Consider the following 20,248-nt stretch of genomic DNA (forward strand, 5'->3'; position numbering starts at 1 on the left):
ACACACACACACACACACACATACAAAATCAAATAAATGATGCTAGATCCTAGGTGTGTTTTGGTCTGGGTGTTGAAAGGGGCTTGATAGATTAGAGTAAAAAGGGAAAAGAAAGAAGGAAAAAAAAGGAAATCATTTGAAAATTTGAAAAAATGAATACAGTGAAATACAATAAAATGAAATAAATGATGGAAGTAAAATTGAGTTTGAAAAAATTTACACAAAAGTAAAAGATACAGTAGGAAAAAATTAAAAATATTTTTAATAAAAATTGAAAATAAAATAATTTTTTTCTCTTTCTGTATTCAAGAAAATGAAAAGAAACAAAAAAGAGAGAAAAAGAAAATTGAGTAGCTGGACCAGCGAACAGACTGAAGTACGACTGAAATTACTTTCTTTTCCCCTAGAAGTCGAACTATCAAGTGCTTTATAGTCCATAAACTAAGCAGGTGGAGAGACTTGTGTTCCTGATGAGGGAGGTTGGCCCAGTTGGGCGGGGCTTAGTGTAACGGCTCCGTCCCCCACTAGGTGGCGCTGCTTAGCTTCCTGGGATGGATTGTTGTGGGGCTTGTAGGTGTGTAGGCGCATGCGCAGGAACTGTAAAAATGGCGTCCTCCACTTACTCAGTCTCTAGTGCTCCCCGACCAGCAATCGCGGACCCGTCCTTTGTCTTCGGCTTCCGTCCATTCCCCGCTTTTATGCTGTCCGTGACCAAGCCCCAGGCAGCACCTCCCTCCTGAGTTTTATCTCAGATGTGGCTTTGTTTCCCAACCCCTTATTTCTGAGGGAGTGCTGCTTTGACCCGCTCCGCCCCTCTGCGGGAGGGTTTCACCAAGCCGTGGCCTTGCCGGCCACACCCAGGAATGTTGGTTCACGGAAACCATGCTGCTGCAGGTGCCCAGAGACTGCGGCCGGGTGCCAGCCAGCCCCAGGAAAAGTTCGCGAGATAGCGTAGCAGCAGCGTTTTAGGGATTATGGAAAATCACAACACACGTCCGGCGCCAGGCTTCATCCCCAGCGACCTTGTTCCAGCACCAGCGAATGTGGTTGTTCTCCGGGGCCCACTGGCACCTTTGCCTGTGGGGAGTCCTCCCAGCAGGGCAACCGCCTCTCCCCATGTGGCCCGAAGACCCCAGACTTGACTCTGCTCCTGGGGATTCGCCTTTCTCACCAGAGCTCCACCAGGTAACGAGCTGCAGAGTTTCAGGCTCTGCTCCCCCTGTTTATAGAGTCTTAATGGAATTGAAACCCTCTCCTTTCTCCTTGTTTTGTTCAGGCCCTGCGGTCGTCTCCACTTTTCCACTTTCTCTCCAGCTGCTGTGGGGAGGGTGCTTTTCGAGTACTCTCACCCCCCCCCCCCAAATCCATCCTCTCTCTGCAAGCAAAACAGCTCCCTGCCCTCAGCAGCTTCTCTCTCCCCCAGATCACCTCTCTGCGCCGCGTACCTGCCGACTTCTGTGGTTCAGGTGGTGCAGATTGTTGTTAATCCTCAGTCAGTTTTCTAGGTTTGTAGGATGGGTTAGTGTTGATCTGGCTGTATTTCATGGATGCGAGACGCAAAAAAAAAAGTCCATGCTGTTCCACCATCTTGGCTCCTCCTAAGGGTTTCTATTTCTCTGCATCTTTGCCGACATATGTAATCTTCCGATTTTGTTAGAGTAGTTATCCTAACGGGTGTGAGGTTATGTGTCATTACAGTTTTGATTTGCAGTTCCCTAACGATTAGTGATGTTGAGCATATTTTCACCTGCTTATTGGCCATTTGTAGATCTTCTTTGAAGAAATGTCTGTTCATGTCCTTTCCATGTTAAAGCACTGTTTTATTGTTGCTGAGTTTTAGGAGTTTTGCATGCAGTTTAGATGTTTATCGCTCACCAGATACATAATTTGCAAATATTTTCTCATATTCTGTGGATTGCCTTTACTCTGTTGATAATAGCGTCTTTGTTTTCACAAAGTTTTAAAATTTTTAGTGTCAAATTTGTCTGTTTTTTCTCGTTTTCCATGTGATGTCAAAAGAGTAATAGAGCGTTGACAAAGAATGTTTTAAACTTAACTACTGTGTAAAGAAGGAAATTATACTAAAGTCTATACTTTGAAAAAAGACCAGCCAGTGATTGCATCAGACTCTTTTTTTTAAAAAAATTTTTTTTTCAATGTTTATTTATTTTTGGGACAGAGAGAGACAGAGCATGAACGGGGGAGGGGCAGAGAGAGAGGAAGACACAGAATCGGAAACAGGCTCCAGGCTCTGAGCCATCAGCCCAGAGCCCGACGCGGGGCTCGAACTCACGGACCGCGAGATCGTGACCTGGCTGAAGTCGGACGCTTAACCGACTGCGCCACCCAGGCGCCCCAGATTGCATCAGACTCTTAAACGATAGGTTAAATGGAACATGCATCAACCAAAGGAATAAGTGAGATGCTCTGATTGGAGGGTGATAATTTTAAATGTATGCTGCAAATAAGTAAGAAAAAGTTTAAATAGTTCATTGAGAGGAATCTCGAAGTTAAATATATCAGATTTCTCTTGTGTACCTCCACCCCACCCTCTCCACCTTACCTCTGAGTTCACCATTGTCTTCAGCATAGTTCCAAATGAAATTCAACTCCAATATGTATAGTACTATTTTGCTTTCTGCCCATGATTCCTCTGGTTGGTCTGTCTGGAGTTGCACAAGAGTTAACACGTCCTAGAACAAATTTCAACCAGCCGGCTACCGGAGCTGGGAGATGTTTCTCCTTGGAGGTCCTCGGCTGGGAAATTATAAAACTTATTTTAAGTGCTCCTCAAAATATCTGCTTAGATGGAGTGGCCCATGGTGGTGCTGAGTTGTGTTGGTGGCCCAACTCAACAGCACAATCTTTCTTTCCTTCTTTATTGTACTTTTACTGGTTCCTAGATCCTGCTTCCTAGAATCAGCCTCCAATGAACTACCTGTAAGACTTTGCTGCAGACTGGGTTTTGGGGTGGGGTAGGGGACCTAAACTAGGATAGTCATCTATCAAAAAGTTCCACCCTTCCTTAGTATCCAACAAATGTAAAGAACTTGTAAAACTCCACACCCATAAAAGGGAACAATCCAATAAAAATGTGTATTTTTCCAAAGAAGACATATGGATGACCAACAGACACATGAAAAGATGCTCAACATCATTTATTATCAGGAAAATGCAAATCAAAACTACAATGAGATATCACTTTACACCTGTCGGAATGGCTAAAATCTACAACACAAGAAACAGCAGGTGTTGGTGAGGATGTGGAGAAAAAGGAACACTTGTGCACTCTTGATGGGAATGCAAACTGGAACAGCCACTCTGGAAAATAGGATGGAGGTTCCTCAAAAGTTAAAAATAGAACTATCCTGCACCCAGCAACTTCACTACTAGGTATTTACCCAAAGAATACAAGAATACTAAAAGGGATACATGCACCCCAATGTTTGTAGCAGCATTACCTATAACAGCCAAATTATGGAAACAACCCAAGTGTCCACTGATGGACAAATGGATAAAGATACAATGGACTATTTCTCAGCCATAAAAAATTATGAAATTTTGCCATTTGAAACAACATGGATGGAGCTAGAGAGTATTATGCTAAGTGAAATAAGTCAGTCAGAGAAAGATAAATACCATATGATTTCACTCATATGTGAAACTTAGGAAACAAGTGAGCCAAGAGTATAAAAAGAGAGAGGCAAACCAAGAAACAGACTCTTACCTCTAGAGAACAAACTGATGGTTACCAGAAGGGAGGCGGTTGGGAGGATGGGTTAAACAGGTGATGGGGATTAAGTTGTGATGAGCACTGGGTGTTTTATGGAAGTGTTGAGTCATTAGATTGCACACATGACCTTGTACATTAACTGGAATTTAAAAACATAAAGAGAAGTCCCACACTTCCTTGTAAGTGGTGGAGAAGAACTTCTTTTGTTTTGTTCTGGCAACAGCTGTACCTACAACCTCTCAGGCTGTTTTTTGCTTTTTTCTTAATAATCTGTCGGTGAGAAGTCATCTTGTGTTGCTGAGCCTCAACACATGCAGTCCTCCTTTTTGAATAATAACTTACACAAATATGCATAACACTCTTTGTGGAGATTATAAGAAACGTATTGTTCTGCATCCCGTGCCAGAAGTATGGTGTTAGAATTTCCTATGGTCATTCTAATGCTCATCCATGATTGATAACCATTGATCTAGAGAACTCAATCTACTCTCTTATCTTTGCCCTCCACCTTTTTCACGTACACCTTATTAACCTTTCAGTACATACTAGGCATTGTGCTAGAAACTGGGGATAGGACAATGAACGGGAACAGGTCCCTTTGGAGGTTCCAAACTTACCTTGATTGCAACTGCTTCCAAGAAACCCTTTCTGATAGTTCTACCAGCATCAGTTTTAACATTGTGTTTCTGTGCCCATAAATAAAATCATTTTTGATTTTCTTCCAATAGCTTGGACTCACCTTGATACAGAACTTATCACACTGCACTGAAATGGTTTACAATTCTGTTTCTTCTGCTCTACTGTGAGCTGACCGAGGCCAGGAATTGTATTCATTATTGTGATTTGCCCAATAATGTTGCAAGTAAGTGAAGGATAGTAAGGGAGGACAGGAGCTAGAGAGGAAAGCAGATAGCCTGTCCTGAATGTCCCAGACATTATCCTTAACCTTGGCCTTCTGCAGCATGCTTTAATTCAGATGGAAACTAGTATATATTTATGAGTTGGATACCCTCATATTTAATTCTTCCAACAATCTTGGCTTATACATACTATCATTTCCCTTTTAAAGACAAATAACCAGTGTTCAAATCAGTGAAGTATATCTTGCTCAAGGTCACACTTCTTGTAAGTAGAGTATCTGAGATCTGAACCCAAAGCTCTTAATGAGAAAAAGACCCAGAATTTTTCTGAACTTGCATCCATGACTGCCGGCATGTGTGCATATATGTGTGTGTAGACTTTCTACTCCATGGAAACTTTTCAAAGGCAGAAATAATATTTGTTTCATCATTTCAGTAAAAGAGTCAGTGTTAACAAAGTTACCATCAGGAGAGGAATAAATTCTTCAAGGGACTGTTCATCTGCTTCTTTTGATTTTTGGCATTAAAGGTCTCTGTAGTCCTGCTAGAAATTTTCCATCAAGGTTATTCTCCAAGTTCTTGTGGATGACTTTGAAATTTAAATTTTCCCATCATCTTCCAGAATGAAGGCTGAAGTTTAAAAGCATATTTCGTTTTTCTCCTTTTCCCTATGGCCTTCGTGTCTCCCTTTTCTCACCATTATCCTTCCCCTTATCTGTGATCTATCTGAGAAATGTTTTACTTGTATCTTCAGCTGACTCTCTTCCTCCCATGTCTCAGTGCTTTAGGTTTCTAAAGCTGCATTTTCCCTGTGGAAATTATGCCAACTATAATTGCCCTGCACTGTTTGGGAAAGGCTTAGATTTGCTTCACAGGTTGTTTCTTTAGCCTTAATAAGTACACTTATTAGCTGGCCACAATTTCATTCTCCCCTCTGTGGGTTGTATTTCCTTGCTCGTTAATGTGTAAATCATAGATTTCTCTAATTACATACTGGTGCCTTTTCCTTTCTGCTCAGAGCTCAAAAATTAGCAAAGGGCTGGGACTCTGATAGAAATGTCTGGAATGGTTTCTTCACACACACTTGAGGATGCCACTGGCACAGAGTAAATTTAACTTCAATGTGTGCATGTTTGTGTGTGGTTGACTGCCCTGAATGTTGTTTGTCTCTGATTCGAGATTAAGAATGTGCCAGCCAGAGTGTATGGAAAAGACATACCTCAAGAACCTGAGACTTGCAAACTCAAAACTAAAAATTCAAATGAAGTAATCAAATATTTGGTAAACACTATAATAATTGTGTCATTTCTCATTAATTTCACTTATCTCACATCTCCTTATGATCTCTCTCAGATAGTACCAATCTTTGTGTTTGTAGTAAAAAGCTGGAAAGAGTTTCTATTTGATCATAAACTTATTTGATTTGAATTGACCAATAGAAAATATTTGAAGCAGTTTTTAGAGAAACATTACATATAAAGCTGATTATAATTGGGGTTATTTTTGAAATTCTTCTCATGAATGAGAACCCAAAATACATCGTGTGTTCCTGCGTTAGCACCCCAAGGTATAGTCCTGGGACCAGCAGCATTGACCTCCATCTCAGGCCACTCCCCTCCCCCTCAGCCAATCTGGACATACTGAACCATAGTGGGTATATTTCACATATATCAAGATCTCTTAGCGATTCCTGGTCTTCAGCTCTCTCAGTCCAGGTGTTTCCCCAGCTAGGGCGTCAGTCAATGAGAAAGCAGAGACAAGTCATGTTGGTTACTCGCAGGTGGAATTCTTGACCCACATGATTATGATCAATAAGCATCATAAAGCAGCTGTTTTAGGTCACTATTTTTTAAAGTGGTTTCTTTCACAGCCTTAGTAATCAAACCACTTTTTGTCTTCTGTGTTTCTGCCCATTTTCTCAGAGCCCAGACTTCTTCTATGAAGTATATTATACTCCAAAATAATTGCTGTAAATACATAGAATTTTTATTCTGAGTAGGAGTTTAAACCGTATTGAATCCAAAGCTCCCCCAATTGAGTTATTTCCACAGTTGTGTTTGCATAACATCTATACAAATATTATTTTTTTCAACTCTTTTTACTACTTAGACTTATCCTAAGTGGTACTCACCATGATATCAGAATTTTGATAACTTACTTTGCTTTTTCTAATATTACAAATATTCAAAAATAATAAAAATAAAAGCATACTTATCATTGCTTACTACCAGTGTTACACGTGTCCCAGTTCGGAAAATAATGGTCTGATAGAAACCTGTTATGGGACAGACTCCCTCTGGTCATAGTCTAATTGTGTCCTTGGCCCTTCTCATTTCTGAACTCAAAGAAGGGAAATCATTCCACTGTTTTGCTAGTTTCTTCTTTTTCTTTTGCCTGTCTCTCAAAAAGTACTTGTTGGCTTTCACACTTTGTCCAAATTTCTGCATTGCACTCATTTCACTTCTACTGACTAAATTCTATACCTTGCCCACCTCCAGTTGGAGAGTCCACTTGTGATAACTGGTCCCTGGACTCGTCTTTACAAAACTTGCCCCTGCCTAAACCCAATTAGAAGGAAATAAGGCAAAAGTGACAAGTGGAATGGATTTCTATACATATAAACAATGAGATGGGTTATGTAGACTGTTAAAAATATAAAAAAATTGATGTTGCAACATAAGGCAACTCAAAGTGTGGTCTAGGGAACACGTATCAGTCGATGAGCTATTTATGACTATCATGAGATAAGTTCAAAAACTGAGAATAGGCAGTTAAGACTTTTATAGTAATTTGACATTGTAATGTATTTTATTTTAAAATTATTTATGTATTTATTTATTTTCACAGAGACAGAGACAGCATGAGCAGGGGAAGGGCAGAGAGGGAGAAAGAGAGAGAATCCCAAATAGGCTCCGATCAAGAGTCTGACACTTAACCGCCTGAGCCACCCAGGCACCCCTAAGAAATTTTTTTTAAGCTGAAAAACTGGTTCTTTACCACAGATACTCTAAGAAATACTTGTATGAAGAACTTAATAGAATAGAAAATGTTATTTTTAAAAAAATTTTTTAGTGTTTATTTTTGAGAGAAAGAGACAGAGTATGAGCAGGAGAGGGGCAGAAAGAGAGGGAGACGCAGAATCCGAAGCAGGCTCCAGGCTCTGAGCTGTCAGCACAGAGCTGACACGGGGCTCGAGCTCGTAAAGGGTGAGATCATGACCTGAGCTGAGCCACTTAACTGACTGAGCCACCCAGGCACCCCAGAAAATGTTCTTTTAAGTAGATCTCAGGAAATTGTAATGGATGGATTTTTTAAAATAATACATCGACATTCTAAAAAAAATGCAAAAAAGGATTAACATCATCATGTATCTATATTCTAGCATTTTTGGCCATTGAATGGTAGGTCATGACCAAAAAAATGCATACCATAGCACAAAATTATTATGAAAGAGAGTGGAGATGTTTCTTTTCCTATTCTTGGCTTTTCTACTCTTTGCTCTCTACTTGAAACTCTGTCAGAAGTTCGGCACTTATAAATGCAAACACCACAGTCTCAGCAACTTTTACAAATTGCTTCTGACTGAATTCTTTTATTGGGGAGCTTTCAATTAAATCCAGTGTTGCTGGAACATAATATTTTTAAACCTTTAGGCAAAGCATAATAAGGCTTAAAACAGAGCTAGAAACACGTTTTGGCATGCTTTGATACTAGATTACCTAAATTTCTGCTTAACAGATGCAATAAAAGATAGTTACTGCCAAGAGGCTCTTGTCTGCCTTCAATAATCTCCAAAGTGATTCTCATAGATCAAATGGGCTCATGAGATACTCAGACATGGAACCCTACTCACACATAATTGAAATTCCACTTCGTAGCCATTACCAATATGATGTAATGTAGCTGAAGGAATGATGGAATTTGATGCCAAATTTAAAGTCAGAGTTCGAATGTGAATTCATCTGCTACTTCTACCTTTACGATTGTTTTAAGAATTCAATATTAGGTATGTAAGAGCCTGAAGACAGATTTTATTTCATATATAGGGTTTTAAAGTAATCCATAACATTTTGTTTAAAAAATTATAAATGCACTTTAATGGAAGAAACAAATCTCCATTTTATATGCTATTCCATTAATTAGGAAACGATTTTACATTAAATATGCTACTCCAATGCATTAAGACCAGCTTGTGGTTGAGATACATGGATATCATTACTAGTTTAAGGATACATTTCTGACCAAAGTAAGATTTCCTTCTCAAAGTTACTAGTCAGCCTACTTGCAATCTGGCTTTTACACAAACCCACCACAGCAGTATAAAATAGTTTTGTTCTATCTCTTGAGAGAAGGTGTGTCCTTCCAAAGAAGAGAGAGCACAAAGTTAGGAAACAATGGCCCAACGTACCACGCATATCGCATATTTCTTACCACTATTCTTTGTCCTCATTCTAAAAGAGCGTTCTTATATCATTACTAATTATGTTTGCTCAGACCGCCTCTTCTCTGGTCTCCGGCCAACTCAAATCCATCCGCTATGATGCAGCCAGAGTGCTCAACAGAAAACACAAATCATACGATGTAACATCCCTTCAGTACCTCAGCAGTCCCCATTGCTACCAAATAAAATCTGAGCTCTTCAGCAATGCTCACAGGATTCTCCAATGCATAGTCTCTCCTTCCTCTCCAATCTCATCTCCCCCTATTCTCTCTTGATTCTGCACTTGAGGGAGAGTTCCCTGTCTGTTGCAATCCCACAGGCTTCCACATTCTTCTGCTATTGCTCACATCATTCCATCTCTGACGCATTCTTTCCTTTCCTTACTCACCTGGCACATTTGGGGGGGGAGGGGTCAGAGGGAGAGAGAGAGAGGGAGAGAGGGGGGGAGAGAGAGAGAGACTGACTCTCAAGCAGGAGCCCAACGCAGAGCTCCATCCCACAACACTGAGATCATGACCTGAGCTCACATCAAGAGTCTAATGCTCAACCAACTGAGCCATCCACACACCCTTCACTTGGCACATTCTTGCTTGGCCTTTAAGATATAGCTGAGACATAACTTCTGTAGAAAGTCTTTGGATCCCCTCATACTGGCTGACCGCCCCATCATAACCTTTACACTATGTTTTATTCAATGGGTTGATCCAAAGTTATTACTTTTTTCCAACAACAGGGATTCTCAATATACCCTCCTCCAAGAGAATCTAGGGATACTATTTTGGGAGTCTGAATGTGAGTGGTAAAAAATTTCTTTCTTTCTTTTTACTAACATCCAACAGAAATTTAACCTTTTCTTCAATTATGATTTTAAGCAACAAACCACAGTACTGTTGGGAGTACTGTGTCACCAGTAGAAGTTGAAAATAATTCCATACCCCCACACTACAATTGTTGCAGACAATTTAAAATTCCAGAAGTCATTAGACATGCCATTAAATCTTATTTATGGTATTTAATGAAGATCCTCTTACATTACTGTAGCAATTCTTGTAATTTAAAAATTTGATAGTTTTCCCCAATATGCCTGCTTTTTTTGTCCTTGAAAACGTTTTCTGAGAGGGCATTACCAAATGTTAAAGAGGTGTTTGATAATCGTAAAATTAAAAACCCTAAATAATGGTACTCTTTTGGCAGTTTGACTATTTTATTGCAGAGTACTAGAGAGTTGCAAACGTAGATGCATATTTTTGTCAAGAATACTCAGCTCTTTATTATTTTCTTTTAATTTAAAATGTTTTTAATGCTTATTTATTTTTGAGAGAGGGAGAGACAGAGCATGAGAAGCCAAGAGGCAGAGAGAGAGGGAGACACAGAATCCCAAGCAGGCTCCAGGCTCTGAGCTGTCAGCACAGAGCCAGACGTGGGGCTGGAACTCAGGAACCGTGAGATCATGACCTGAGCTGAAGTCGGATGCTCAACCGACTGAGCCACCTAGGCGCCCCAGCTCTTTCTTATTCTTTAAAACTTTTCATTAGTGTTTGTTTTGTATGTGGTTTTTAAGAAGTAACATATTCACAAAATAAAAATGTAAAAAATATAAGGCTACATAATAAAAAGTCTCCTTAGGAAACTAATTTTCTTGGGTACCTGGGTGGCTGTCATTTAAGCATCAGACTTTGGCTCAGGACATTAGCTCACAGTTCGTGAGCTTGAACCCCGCTTTGGGTGAGTTCAAGGCCAGCTTAGGGTAAACGTGAACCACGCTTCTCTGTCTCCCCTTCTCTCTCACTCCTCTCTCTGCTCCTCCTCGCTCATTTGTGCCCTCTCTCTCTTAAAGAAGAAAAAAAAAGAAAAAGAAAACTAGTTTTCTCCTGTAGAATAAACCAGTGATGAGTTTCTTGTGAATATTTTCAGAGACATTGTATCCCTGTGGGTGTGGGTATGGGTGTGCATGAATGCAAAAGCAAAATAATAAACATATGTGAAAACACATATATGCACACACACACCAGATTTTTCTTTTTGCAACTCAGCTTGTGCTATACCACATGTTTTCTGCGTCTTATTTACTAAATAGTAACCATCTTTCATTAATTTAAAATTACTGTTGGAGATCAAAATAAGAACCCCTTGACATTCAATTTTACCTGTTCATTTCACACTTAAAATAAAATTGTAATCAAAATGAAATAAAGAAAAAAGAAACCTAAGTATAGCTTACCATGCATCATCTCAAGTATTATTTTTTCTTTTTGAGCCTGAAATCTTCAACCAGAGTCTGAGTGCAATGGCCAATAAATGTAAGCAGCTTAAAGTAAATAACATGAGGTGGTGTTCTGGGCAAGCTGACTTTTTTACCGAAATACTTTAAAATTCACCTTCTCAAAAAGTAAATTGCCCATCATTGCTCAATACCAGGGTTTATCATATTTTCCTAGTTTTACTAATTAAAACCATTGGTAGATTATAATATGTCTCCTAAGGAAATTTAATTCAATGTTTAAAATGGTGCAATTAAAAGTAATATAGTGGCAGTGCTGGTAAAATAAGTGAAATTATAGAGGTGCCTGGGTGGCTCAGTCAGTTGAGCATCCGACTTCAGCTCAGGTCATGATCTCACGGTTCCTGAGTTCTAGCCCCACGTCTGGCTCTGTGCTGACAGCTCAGAGCCTGGAGCCTGCTTGGGATTCTGTGTCTCCCTCTCTCTCTCTGGCCCTCCCACTCACACTCTGTCTCTGTCTCTGTCTCTCTCTGTCTCTCAAAAATAAACATTAAAAAAAATTTTTTTTAAAGAAATTATACAAAATTGCAAAGTGTTTTAAATTGCATATAACAATGAGTCCAAGAAAATAAATTTTCCACTGTGAAATTTATGGTAGGTATTTATTGTCTTCTATAAATCAGTTTGCATTTTCCAGAATTTTCTATAATTATGAACAATCAGAAAGATGAGGAAAAACATTCAAATGAATCAACAAAACTCCAAATTGACCATTCCAAAGATGCAGAGACAGAAAGGCAACAGACCAGAGAAGTTTTATGAAATAACTAAATATAGGCAGAAGTAAAAGGAAGCAAATAAGAAACTCATTCACAAAGCAGACTTGTTTATAGCAGCCGAGACTGCATCCAACTCCCTAAACGAGACAGTGAGAAGTATCGACAGAGAAGACGCCCTGTTTCAGCTGTGTGTGGCAAGCATCCCTCATAGGCCAGTGTCTAATACAGAGCCAGATCTGAGTGGGCAGGGAGGAGAACTCAGGACTGCGGCAGACAGATTTTTAAATGAGGAAGATAGACACACAGCCAAGCCTCAGGAAAACAATAGCATCCAATGCTTGCTGAGTACTTACTATGTACCAGTCACACTTCTAAAGGTTTAACATGCATTAATTCATTTCACCTTCATAAAATCCATGAGATGGGTACTATCATTTTACTCATTTTACAGATGAGAAGAGCAAGATTTTCAAAACTTAATTGTGGAAATCTGAGGCTCAAATACAGGTCGTGTGACCTGAAAGCCTGCACTTTTAACTGCTGTCTCTACCTCTGCTGCTGTGGTTGAGAGGGACATAGGGGGGATTCTCACCAGATGACAGCCTGGTTTTATTACTCAATGTGTTTAGGTCCATTTCTTTTTTAGAAGGATAGTAGACATCTTGTTTGTGAATATGGGTGGCTGTGTGTGAAGATGATTAAGCTAAAGTTTATTTAAAAAAATTTTTTTTAATGTTTATTTTGAGAGAGAGTGAAGGCATGAGTGAGGAAGGGGCAGAGAGAGAGAGGGCGAGAGAGAATCCCAATCAGGCTCTGTGCTGCCAGTGCAGAGCCCCACGTGAGGTTTAGATCTCCCAAACAGTGAGATCATGACCTGAGCCAAAATCAAGAGTTGGACGCTCAACCGACTGAGTCACCCTGATGCCCCAAATTGAAGTTCATTTTAATTCATCAGAGTGTATAAGACAACCTTACTTTTGTAATAACCTAACTGAATATGAGAGAACACCTAAAAATGTCAAGCCTTGGAGGGGAAAATATTTCTGAAATTTTAGGTACAAGTCCTTGGTTATAGCAGGATCTCTTAGAATGGAGAGCTGGATAGTGTGTCCCAATTACAGCTGGAAAGAACCTTCAGTCGTCAATAGACTTCTGGTTTTTTGCTTTGCTTTCCCTGCCATGATGACTCCCCAATGCAGTAAGTGGATTTAGCAAGAAAATTGTCTCAAGGTGGGCTATTCCCATTAGAAATATTGGCACAGGTCTTCCCACAATAGTCTTGCCCACAGGAGATGGCTGATTTCTTCAACACCCATACCAGACAATGGAGAGTGGGACAGTATAGAGCTCTTTGTTCTTGTACCACCTTTTCTTTTTGTGATCTGTGTATTTTGTTTTTTTGTGGTTTTTTTTTTGAGGGGAGTGGGTTCAAAAGATTGGAAAGCAGTTGGGAAACAGAAATTACCGCTTAGAGAAGCCAAAGGTCTTCTCTTTTTGCCTCTTCCCAATTAGCCTTGGAGTACAATGTCTTATTTAAGAAACTTTGTGTAAGGTTTTGAAATTATGAGTGAACATAATTGAGGATTCCAGTTTCAGCTCAGACATGTAGAGAGCTGGAAAGCTCCCCCACATACATCATTGACAATGTTGAAAAGGCTGAGGATTCATGACTCTTCTTGAAACCCTCCGAAAACTGAAGTCACGGTACAACCCACTAAAGTAAAATCTGGGATAACAGGTACCTATTAAGGAAACCAGCAAACAACCATCTGTTTGCTTAGAGCAGATTCTCTGGATGTTTCCTTTCCTAAAGCTGCTGTAACCAGGAATTGCAAACAATAGAAATTAATTTTCTCATGGTTTGGAGGTTGGAAATCTGAAATCAAGGTGTCCGCAGGGCCATGCTCCTCCGAGTTTCTACAGAAGAATCTGTTCCACACCTCTCTCCCAGCTTCTGGTGGCTTTTGGTAATCCTCAGCATCTCTTGGCTTGTAGCTTTGTCTTTTCAATTGCTGCTTCTGTCCTCAAGTGACTATCTTCCCTTGTGTGTGCCTCTGTGTCTAAATGCCCCTTTTCTTATAAAGGTATCAGTGATAATGGATTTAGAATTTAACATAACCCAGTATGAACTCATCTTAACTTGAATACATTAGAGATGCTGTTTCCCAATAATGTCACATTCGTAGGTTCTGGGGGGGAGGAGTTAAACATCTTTTTGGGGATGGAGTGGTATTTGGTCCAGCCCAGTATACCATAGAAGCCCCATAATGAGATTCAGTTAAGCCTTCAAAATGAGTTGCTAAAGACCCCGTGGGCTACAGTGAGGTGTGGCCCTGTTGGAGCTGCAGATGTAATGGGATTTGTACCTTCTTGAATGCTTTTCCTCCCTGAACTCCACCTGGGAAGATGAAGGAGTCTCTTGATAAAGTGTCCTTTGTCCTTCACGGTGTTGGCTGGGGGAAAGAAAAAAGCCTCTGCCATAAGTTCCATCCATACCCATCTCTCCTGTGGGGGAAAACAATAAAGAACAAACAAAAATCATTTTCTTTTTTTTTTTTTTTCTCCATTCTAGAGGGTAAGTCTAGGGAGCGGGTCCTGGAATGGGTTCCTCTCTTTAAATTACCTCAGCCTCTGAGTAAGTACTATCTTACTCAGCTTAGTAGAGCAGGAGAGGCATGCTGCCTTGTCTCACCTGCTATTTGTGTTTGTTTCAATGCAAAGAGGCCAAATGAGGAGACTTCCATTGGTGATCCATTGGAAGAGACTTCCATTGGAGATCCTCCCAGAGGAAGGGACATGGGGCTTGCTTGCCCACTTTTTTTTCCTTCCTTGCCCTATGTTTTGTGGTGGTGGAGCCAGGATGTGGTTACGGATATGAAGGAAAGGGTCAGAGTGACATCCTTTGGGCTGGGGATGGAGCATGTGGCTGAACACCAACCACAAGGTGGTCCTCCCCAGCATCTGTAGATGGCTCCTTTGGGGACTGGTGCTTTTTATGGAACAGAGGGTTTAAATGGTAAAGGTAAGGAAGCCTTCTACTGCCCTCTTGGCTGAAGCACCTATCTTCCCTGGTTGGGAAGCTATTAGAACAAGCCCCTGGCAAGCAGCAGAGGAAGCTACTGGTCCTAGGATGTCCCTTGTGGTACATGCTGGAGTTGTACCGGCATTCAGCTGACATGCTGGGACAGTCTGGAGAACTGCACAACTGGGCCATCATTGAGAGCCTGGTAAGGCCCTCGGCCATGCAGGAAGGCATTTCAGAAGCCTCTGGTGTGCAGACCCTGAGCTTTCCTGAGACCAAACCATACTAACTATTCAGAATCACCATGGCTTCCCGCCATCTACACCGCTTAGCTTACTTCCACATCTTCTGCCACGCGGAGCTTTTGCTCCAGGGGAGCCAGCCCAACCAACCACTTTCCTTCTTCAGGAAGATGTTCCTCACAGGTCAGGTTTCCCTGACCACCAAGGCTGGACAGAGACACATATCACACAACCCATGTGGCAAAGGCTCTGGAGTCACAAGTAGTGCTGAGTTCTACAACTCTACTTCCTGTGTCAGCAGCCAAAAGGTAGTGAGGTTCCTGAGCTCCAGTGACATGGCCTTCTTGTTACTCTATTTCAATAGCACTCACAAAAAGTGTCTAGAAGGCCAAACTTCCCCAGAGGCTTGGAGGAGTTCATGGAAAGGGACATTCCTCTTGCAGAGGGTCTGGAAAGCAGGTAGTGTCATGCCTGAGGTTCCTGGCCCTTCCCTGGAACATGAAGGACCTGAAACTAACCAGGGTCCCTCAACCCTTTCCACATCAGCTTCCGCCAGCTGGGCTGCAGTCACTGGATCATTGCTCCCCATCTCTACACCCCAAACTCCTGTAAAGGAACCTGCCCTCAGGTACTACTAGGTTGTAGTCTCAATTGTACCAATCATGCCATCAACCAGAACCGTGTTAATGAGCAGGTAGACCAGCGTGTCCCTCACCCCTCCTGTGTCCCTTGTATGTTCCCATTAGCATCCTTCTGATGGAGGCAAATGGGAGTTTCTTGAAGAAGGAGAATGAGGATATGACTGCACATGCAACTGACAGCATGGTGCAGCTAGCCCAGGGTTCCTGAGAAACTGGAGAAGGGTTTCTCCATAAACAAATATCAAAGTTAGCACCACAGTGATTCTCTGTCCAGTCTGTGGGTTCTGTTCCTTGTCTTAATTGTTGTCTTCTTTCCCCCCATTTATGAGCTCCTCATTTTGTTAAAAAAAAAAAAAAAAAAAAAAAAAAACAGTTCTGTTACCAAGCATCAGTAGGTTCTGGCCCTACTCAGAGGTAAAGTGTTTCTTTGGAAATGCCCTTTCTATTTTCTTGTCTCTTTCATTGTGACTTTGCCAAAAGCGACCAATCCGTGATAGCAGAATTTTAGGAATTGTCCCACCAAAGCTTGGGGAAGGTGGGATCTTCTTAGCATCCATCTTCTGAGGCTTGCTAGCAGAGCTGATGAAGAGAGCAACTTGGGATTTTATCCTCCTTTTCTGTGCATCCTGTAGCCTCAAACTTAGTACCTAATCAGAAAGGCTGTCTGCCTCTGTGCTTGGCTGTCCTCCAACTCTAATACAACTTTTCTGGAACGAACCAGAAAACTTTTTGGCAAAGATCCCCAGAAACATCTTTTAGGGCAACAGAGGAAGGAAATTTTTTCCTAAGCTATCCGGGCTCTTCCTCTCAGCCTCTGAGCCTGAGGAAGTATGCAGATTCCTTCCTATCTTGAATGAGGACAGGAGCCTTCAATAAGGGCATAAGGAAATGAGTGTGGAGCTGGGGGGCCTTCACTTCAAAACCACCACATCTATGAACAGAGGAAGAGTGGTCATTGCAATCAGGGTTATGTGTGTGTAGCGGGCAGTCATTTAAACGTTTCTATACAACAACAAATTCCACAGAGTAATCTGTTGTTTTGTGTGATACCTGTGTGGGGTTAATCACGTCACAAAGGAAGTTCCCTGGTGGCTTAGAGGCTGGGAGGTGGCCTGACTGAAGGTGGAGAGGGTAGAAGACTGCAGATGGGAAGCTGGATGGTTGTGACTGGTCTCTTGGTGCGTTCAGCTTGGCTCTGGGCATGGGTCTCTGAGGGAGATGGGTCTGCTGTCTTGGGATGCATGGAGTTCTGCCCTGAATGGAATGGGTATTTGCAGGGTAACTCTTCTCTACTGTACTAGTGTGAAGTGATGGAGACTGGGCCGTGTTGCACATAAATCATTTTGTTGTTGTTAACAAACAAAAAACCTAGAGCAAAGGTATACATTTTGATAGATAAAGAAGTTGAATTTTAGAAAGGAAAAAATGTTTAGCAAAGGGTATGCCTAAAGTGAGGATCCAAGATCTTTTCACGGCTTGTCCAGCACTTTCCCCAATATTTTGCAATATACCTGTAAGAATAAAATTATATTGGTCAAAGGCCAGGTAATAGTAAAGTTATTTTGGATCAATAATGTATCTTTTCAGGTCATATCAGTGGACCCAGCACGATATAAGAGGCAAATCTTTGGCTTTGTATATAGCTGATTCTGAGCTTGGATCCTATCTATATTAGGAAAACATGGCCAAGTCATGTAACTTTTCAAAGCCCCAATTCCCTCAGGTTTAAAATGTGGCAGGACCAAGGCACCTGGTGGCTCAGTTGGTTCAGCATCTGACTGTTGATTTTGGCTCAGGTCATGATCCCAGGGTCATGGGAATGAGTCCCGCATTGGGTTCCATGCAGAGCATGGAGTCTGCTTGAGATTCTCTCTCCCTCTCCCTCCCTCACCTTCTGCCCCTCTCCCCCACTTGCTCTTGAAAGAAAGAAAGAAAGAAAGAAAGAAAGAAAGAAAGAAAGAGGCAGCACCTGTCTTGCATGATTGTGGAAAGATCAGTGGTCATAAATAATAGATGCTACTAGATTTATAAGCAGCTCAGAATGGCAGATTCCATTCTCCTTGATGTGAAAAGAGTTGAATGGCCCAGATGATTTGGGGAAAGGGTAACAGTAAAATTTTCAGCCACTCTACTGAGGAACCAAATTAGGGGAGAGGCAACAGCAAGGGTGTTAGAAGACCTTCCATGTGTGTGGATGGGAGAAGGTATGACTGTGTTCATATCAGGAAGTTTTCCGTCTACTTTGCATCAAGCCATGGGAAGATTAAACGTAATGCTCAAATAATTCCCTGATCTTATTCCATGCTAAAATGTTGTCATAAACCAGAACCTACTAGAATGTGACATCCTTGTAGACAAGAACCATGTCTTTTCTATTTATCATTAAAATATTTATGGAGTGTCCATGTGCCAGGGACTGTTAAATGAATGAATCCATGAAAAGTTATGCCTATCTATTTGGTAGCTAGATCCTTTCTTTCCAGAACAAATCACAGAGATGATTGAAACAGCAAGTTATTTCTGGGATGGAAAATGTGAATTGTGTTGGGTTTCTGTGACCAAAGTGATTAGAATGAACGCCCAATGTCCTCTTCCACAGAAATGACAAAATACCAGGCCATGTAAGATAAACATTTGAAAAAAAAATGGGAAGAAAATTACCTCTCACATTGGCATTTCCCAAAGTCATTGTAGAAGAGGAGACCTTAGAACTCAGGGGTTAAGAGTTTGGATCTGTTTAATTTTTTTAACATTTATGTATTATTTTGAGAGAAAGAACACATGTGTGCAAGTGGGGGAGGGGCAGAGAGAGAGAGAGAGAGGGAGAGAATCACAAGCAGGCTCTATGCTGTCAGCACAGAGTCTGATGTGGGGCTGGAACCCACAAACCACGAGATCATGACCTGAACCGAAATCAAAAGTTGGACACAACTGACTGAGCCACCCAGGCCCCCTGGATCTGTTTTTAAAAGCATACTCTAGCCCTTCCTAGATGTAAGTCCATGGTTAGATCATCTAACGTTCTAAGCCTCATCTGGAAAATGGAGGCAGTGGCAGCACCTACTGCAGAGCAGTCTTGTGAGGGTTGTGTGACCTCAAGTATGTGGGGCGTGTGGCACAGATCCTGGCACAGAACAAAGGTTCAGTGATGGGGACTCTTGCTCTTACAGCCATACCTCATGTCATTGGTTCTGGTAGGAATGAGGGGACTGGGGTGTGGGTGTGGAATCCACTGGAGACTAATTCCACAGTGCCACCTGGTGACTGCTTTATCACAAGAGTAACCTGCAACGTCCTAAGGGTAGGAGAAAATTCTTGAGACGGTAGGAAGCTCCCCCCATTTCTGAGGATTTAAATGAAAAGATAGCCTTTTGATATATGGAAGACTTTTTCATCATTATTGTGAATAATTTTCACTTACTGAAAATCCAAACATAACCCATCTTCTGAGATCAAGTGTGAGCTATATTACTTTTCACTTCACTAACTTTGGAAATCAGAGAAAAGAATTATCTTTCTCAGCATTCCTTTACAAAAAAGCACTATAGACTGTCAGTTTCATTGAAATTGTTGAGAATTGGAGGAACACTCACTTCTTAGAATAAGTTATAAAGTTTATAATTTGTAAACTATAAAATACATAGATATGAGGTAAAAAAAAATCATGGTTATTTAATACACCAGGGACACCATTATAAATGTAGCTTGTTTCTTCACTCTCTGGTCTTTTTTTCTCTTATCTTTATGTTTTGAAACCAAGGATTCTTCAGCATACTTTTCAGGAAGTTCCCAAGTATCCTGCAATTTGAAGTGAACATTTTGTGCATACAGGTAGTGGTGCTGGTATTATTATCTTCTTCAAAATCTGTCATTCCTAAAAAACAAACAAAAAACAAAAAGGAACCATTGCGGGCCACCTGGGTGGCTCAGTCATTTAATTGTCAGACTCTTGACTTTGACTCTTCTCATGATCTGACCATTTGTGAGTTCGAGCCCCACCTAGGGCTCTGCTCTGACAGTGCAGATTCTCTCTCCCTCTCTCTCTGCCCCTCCCCTGCATGCACACTGTCTCTCAAAATAAATAAATAAACTTAAAAAAAAATAAAAAAAGAATTATGCTCTAAAAAGAACTCTGATGGAACATAAGTAAAATTAATTTAAAGGTCTTCATTCCATTCTTATTTTCTTATACTCTCCAATAATTCCATTCTTGTAGGTTTCTCTTCCAGCTTCTTCTTCTGCCAAGAAGTACAACATGAACTGCTACTCATACAGGGAAAAGTATATATGCAATACATTCTTAGATCCT

At 41.0% G+C, this 20,248-nt stretch overlaps 1 protein-coding gene and 1 long non-coding RNA gene across 2 annotated transcripts in view; both read left to right on the top strand.

Moving 5' to 3' along the window:
* Positions 1-391: 391 nt before the first annotated feature.
* LOC147577102 (uncharacterized) overlaps positions 392-20,248 on the top strand; it is a 90,844-nt gene continuing 70,987 nt past the window's right edge. Inside the window, exon 1 of the long non-coding RNA XR_015256022.1 lies at positions 392-1,185. This is a non-coding gene — a long non-coding RNA (uncharacterized LOC147577102). The remainder of the gene's footprint in view (positions 1,186-20,248) is intronic.
* BMP15 (bone morphogenetic protein 15) lies at positions 14,955-16,147 on the top strand. Its single transcript, XM_086675569.1, is given in 9 exon segments — positions 14,955-15,103; positions 15,105-15,429; positions 15,431-15,480; positions 15,482-15,616; positions 15,618-15,666; positions 15,669-15,727; positions 15,729-15,817; positions 15,820-16,026; positions 16,029-16,147. Coding segments are annotated over 9 exon segments (1,182 nt in total).

This window comes from Puma concolor, chromosome C2, assembly GCF_028749965.1.
Source record: "Puma concolor isolate L17-30 chromosome C2, mPumCon1.1.hap2, whole genome shotgun sequence".
Taxonomy (NCBI): domain Eukaryota; kingdom Metazoa; phylum Chordata; class Mammalia; order Carnivora; family Felidae; genus Puma; species Puma concolor.